The following is a 5,456-nucleotide window of genomic DNA, read 5'->3' as shown; positions in this document are numbered from 1 at the left end:
TATTGCTCTCTCTCTCTCTCTCTCCTCTCTCTCTCTCTCTCTCTCTCTCTCTCTCTCTCTCTCTCTCTCTCTCTCTCTCTCTCTCTCTCTCTCTCTCTCTCTCTCTCTCTCTCTCTCTCTCTCTCTCTCTCTCTCTCTCTCTCTCTCTCTCTCTCTCTCTCTCTCTCCTCTCTCTCTCTCTCTCTCTCTCTCCTCTCTCCTCCTCTCTCTCTCTCTCTCTCTCTCTCTCTGCCCCGATCCAGTTATGTGCATCCCACACCATTGCCACACACCATTGCCCCACACCATTGCCACACACCATTGCCCCACACCTATATTCCACACCATTTCCCAACATCTCATTAATACTCGCCAATCCCCCCACAGCCAACACCCACCACCTGCTTCTCTTAAAATCTTCTCAGCTTCGTTCACTAACACCTTCTCCCCTCTCTCTCTCTCTCTCCCCAACAGAGGCGGCGTGCGGGCATAATGAACGTCGGCTGCTTCATGATCTCCTGGACAACTACAACCCGCTGGAGAGACCTGTGGCGAACAGGCGAGCCAGTGGATGTATTGTTCGGGATCACGCTCCAGCAGATTATAGACGTGGTAGGTTACCCTGCTGCCTATAACCAAAACCAGTACAACAATCAGTCATAAGAAAGAGACTCAGAAATGATAATAATAATCATACTAATTCATAAAAAATCACAAGAGAATTTTTGATGAATTTAAAATGAGTCTTGAGAATATAAATAGCAGAATAAACTTTCTGTTGATAATGACAAGACAATAGTCTCTAAAATATTGATTTTTAGTTTGCAAAATATAACTAGCTATTGCTATGTAATGAGAGTAAAATATTCATATTAATCCAGTTATTCTTGCATTGCAATATTAGCTTCAAGCTATAATTTATTTCATAATATTAAATAGAAATAGAATCTAGTTATAGTTTCTTAGTCATTAATTCTATAAATTACAGTAATTTTCATGTCAATATAAGTCTTAAGAGCAAAAAAAAAAGTATTTGTAGAATATTTGTTAAGAAAATCGTCAAAGTGGACTGTCCAGTTAGGTGATACCTACTGAGCCTTGGGCAACTTCTTCTTTTACATTACTTTTTGTACATTAGTTGACACTCAGTCATATATTACCAAGGAACGTGTTTTTAAGAAGGAATTATTTCCGGCTCGGGTGGCATCACAACGTCTTATGTATCCAAAAAATAATAATAATAACAATCATGGTCCAATCTGTTGAGTATATTAAGTGTGTGTGTAGAATAGTGTTGATGTATTGGTGTTTAGAACTGTTCATTGTCTTAACTAACTTCTCTACTAGTTACACAAATCATCTGAACCCATCATCATTAAATCAGACGATATAGTTCTTGAATTTAAATCTCTTTTTTTTTCATTATAACTTCGTTGAAAAAAAAATATGATACTTTTCCCTCTTTTTTTTTCATTATAACTTCGTTGAAAAAAAAATATGATACTTTTCCCATCTATTTACTAAACCCGTTCAAAAAACATGTCAGGTCCCGCAGCTTGACGTCCACTCCGCCTTATACCCCTCACTTAGTATTAAAACTCCTTGGTAACTGAGTACTGTGTAAGGATTTTGTTTTTTGTCTTAACACCAAAATAATGATGGAAGTTCTTTCATTATTGGTTTATTAAGGGTGAATGAAGGTTCTTTTATCAAGGGTGAAGGGAATTCATTAATTCTTTATTCATTCTTAGTGAAAAATCTTAAAGTGAGATGAGTATTCCTCTCTCAACATGGCAATGAAGCCTTCAAGTTGCGTGACCTGATATCTAAAAAAAAAATACAAAAAAAATATTTATATACAAATATAGAAAAAGGAAAAGAAAAAAACGGAGAATAAAGTAATATGGGAAGAGGCATAGAAATTTGAAAAAAGGATTGGAGTTAGAACAGAAGAAAATTGAGGCTTGATTGGTTCCCTTCAGGCTTAAGATCAACATATAAGTTATTGAAGTTACCCTCTCTAAAGAAAAGGTAATAGAAAACGAAATTAGAGGAGCAACTACAGTAAAACACACTTACTGTCTCTATTAATGTGATAATGTTCGTCAGTTTGTAATTATTCTCTACTGACTGAGAGCACAGAGTTGATTTAAGGCTCGACTTGGCGTTCTTGTCTACCCTTCTCCCTCCTTCCTCACCCCCAGAGAGACAAGGTGGCGGAAGAACGTCATAGGAAGAGCTTATTTAAATGCCCTCAAGGCATCACTGAGGAATACAATGGTGATCTTATCTGTAAATGCAATGTATGTCACGAATGTTACTGTATAGTTTAACTGAGTAAATACATAACTGAAGTAAATATATACCTGTTTCATAACTTAAATCTTGCGGTAGATGTAGCCTCACCAATTGGCATTTTACTGTGAAGAAAATACTGAAAATTTATATTCAGTAATATTAAAAAACATGAGAATGTATATGTAATTATACATTGGTATAAATATATATACATCTATACAAAGCATACAAATATGTATACATATAAGAGAAAAGTATTGTATGGTATTTGTTTCAGATTCTTGATAATTAATAGACTCAAGGATCAAGCATATTATATATCCACGCTCCCCAGTATAACATATACAGTATACGCTTATATTATACAGTAGCAAAAACAGATATGAACCCCTTAGTGCAACTGGTCATATTAATGAAGTAGGAAGTCTTGACCCTTAGGCACAATGCCACAACTCCTTGAGAACGATGTTTTAACACTTGAAGTACAATGACCCTTGAGTACGATAACACAGAACACAGAGATCTCAGTTATCGCACTCAATAGGTTTGGTATTGTACCCAAAAGGTTCATTCACCGTTCTCAAGGGTTTAGTGTCGCGCTCAAGAGGTTAGTGTCGCGCTCAAGGGCTTAAGACCTCCGTACCTAAGACCTAAGATCCTCGTATTCAGGAGGCTTTAAAGTTTCATACTCAGGAGGATTTAAGACTTCGTCCTCAGGGCAGTCATCATCAGTGGCCAGCTACCACCTCCTCCCACACCACTTCTCCAAGCCTCTAGTCAGGTTCTCAATATTGTTCTGTTCTACTCCTAATCTTTGCGTGTCCTTCCCTTATTACTTGTGTCGCTAATGAAGAAATAAATAAAGTGAAGGTTTTGGCAGCGGGGTGGCAAACCATGTCCATATTAAAGTTGGACTAGGCAGTTTTTTTCCCCTGATCCACAGGCGCCCGATCGCCGGCACGGACGAACCAAACTTCTTCTCTCCCCTTATGATATAAAGACAAATGTTTTTCTTCAAATTAATTCCACCAAAAATGTGTACTTTATGATTTTTTCTATATAATTTATTTTTTTTAACATATAGGTTGTATATTAAATAAGATATTAATGCTGCATGTAAATAATGAAGAACAACCAGAGAGAAAGAGAGAGTTTATTATTTTTTGTCTATTAATTAACCAAAAAGAGTTGTTTTTTTGCATGCCGTAACGCTTCTCTCCGCTCTACAGGCACTCTCTCTCAGCCGCCATGGTAAACCTTTCATCATGCATTGTCACCACCGCCAGCCTTGAACCACACAGTACTATTGGTAATATTCACATAATACTGACTGTCTCTGTGTAACATAAATATATTCTATTTACAGCCAAACCCGGGATGACCCTCAACCACATCTTATTAAAACATGTCAATACATTCTAAACAATACCATAACATATCTACAGTATATTTTTCGTCTCATACAATAATTAAGCACCTGTATACGCAACCTTTTTAACCATCCATTTGCATACATAGACAGACACAAGAGCATGACCATACTTACAATCCACATTTACACACACACACATACATACATACACATACACCTGTACACAGAGACAAACATTGTATATACACCCACATACACACACATACACAGAGATAATTATATACACACATCCACCCCACACACACACACACACACATACACACACACACACACACACACACATACTCCACATATATTCACAAACACATACATAGAGACAAATTTATACACAATACACCCACACACACATACACACACATATATATTTACATACATACACCCACATATACACATATTCAGAAAGAGGAAAAGAAATGTTAATATACTATCTAAAATACACAGTAATACACTTGCTGCCTCGCGTTAATACACGTCGTCTACCACACATGTTATAACACGATCTACCCACACACACACACCCACACCCACACACACCCACACACACCTCGTCCACCTGCATCTCATTCATCATAAAACCTTTCCCCCATGGCTTCTCCTTTACGCTTACCTGCTAACTAAATTCTGCCCATTAATTTATCAATGAGTGAGAGACCAGAGGCTGGACCGATAACCACTGTAGGTCGGGGCCATCTTTTGGTGACCTGACAACACGTAAGTAAATAAAATAAAATAATAATAACAATAACAATTAAAAACACAAAAGAAACAAAAAAACAAAAGATAATGAAATATATAGGGAGACGTTGAGCCTATATCCAACACAAGGAGTTTGTATTGATATATATATACAGTACTCGTGTGTGTGTGTGTGTATATACGACCCTCATAATGGTTATATAATCAACCAAAATAACAGAGCTATCCCAACCCCCAAAACTACAAGGAATTAAAAAAAAATGGAATGTTTACTGAGAGAAATACCTTTAAAAATCATTGTCAATTTAGTTTAGCCCAAAAAAAAAACTCCAGAAATAAAAATAATATATTAAATAAAACTGATTTGTGAAAGCCAAGTTTATTGAATTTTATAAACAGAAGCAACCCCTTCCAAAAAAAAAAAATAATAATAATAATAATGCTAATAATAATAATAATACTAAATAATAATAATAATAATAATAATAATAATAATAATAATAATAATCAAAATGAGATTAACCCTACCCCCAAAAAAAAATTATCCAATTAGTTTTTCTTGTGATGAAAATAACCTTGAAAAATTATGTGAGTTGGTTGATTCATTTTTTTTTTAATAATTGAAGAATTTTGTCAGATAGAAAAAGGTTACAATTCAGGTTCTTGGTTGATGACTTGTGATGTGTGACTCTTAAGTTTATTTACAATTTACAAACGTAGTTGTTGGTATATTCATCGTCTGTAAACAGGTATACACAAGAGTCCTCCTTCATTATATATTCATACATATATCTCTTGTATACATACACATAAGGTCTCTAGATTATACATATTCATAGATTTCTCTCCTGTATACATACACATAAGCTCTTTAGATTATGCAAATATGAGTTCTTGCTTGGGAATACTATACATACACATGAGTGATTCTAATGTGTACATATATACATGCATACATACATGGACTTAATTTGTGTACACGTGTAGGTTATCCTTGTCCGTTCATGCACTGGTTATCATTGTGTGTAAATAAGTGGATTACATTATGTGT

The 5,456-nt window shown here is 35.4% G+C and overlaps 1 protein-coding gene across 19 annotated transcripts in view; it reads left to right on the top strand.

The window, feature by feature from the left end:
- The first annotated feature begins 420 nt into the window (after positions 1-420).
- Positions 421-5,456, top strand: part of LOC121856643 (neuronal acetylcholine receptor subunit alpha-7-like) — a 128,069-nt gene continuing 123,033 nt past the window's right edge. For 16 of the 19 annotated variants that reach the window (XM_042352302.1, XM_042352300.1, XM_042352299.1 and 13 more), the window contains exon 1: positions 422-591. In XM_042352302.1, coding sequence (XP_042208236.1) covers positions 472-591 — 120 coding nt within the window. In that variant the 5' untranslated portion in view covers positions 422-471. Of the gene's footprint in view, positions 592-3,506; positions 3,587-5,456 lie in introns of all 19 variants that reach the window. The other 3 variants (XM_042352311.1, XM_042352310.1, XM_042352297.1) reach the window with 2 other exon arrangements.

The sequence above is a fragment of the Homarus americanus genome, unplaced genomic scaffold (assembly GCF_018991925.1).
Source record: "Homarus americanus isolate GMGI-L3 unplaced genomic scaffold, GMGI_Hamer_2.0 scaffold13603, whole genome shotgun sequence".
In the NCBI taxonomy this organism is placed as follows: domain Eukaryota; kingdom Metazoa; phylum Arthropoda; class Malacostraca; order Decapoda; family Nephropidae; genus Homarus; species Homarus americanus.
The sequence above is the reverse complement of the archived record's forward strand: the minus strand, read 5'-3'. Positions and strand labels throughout refer to the sequence as shown.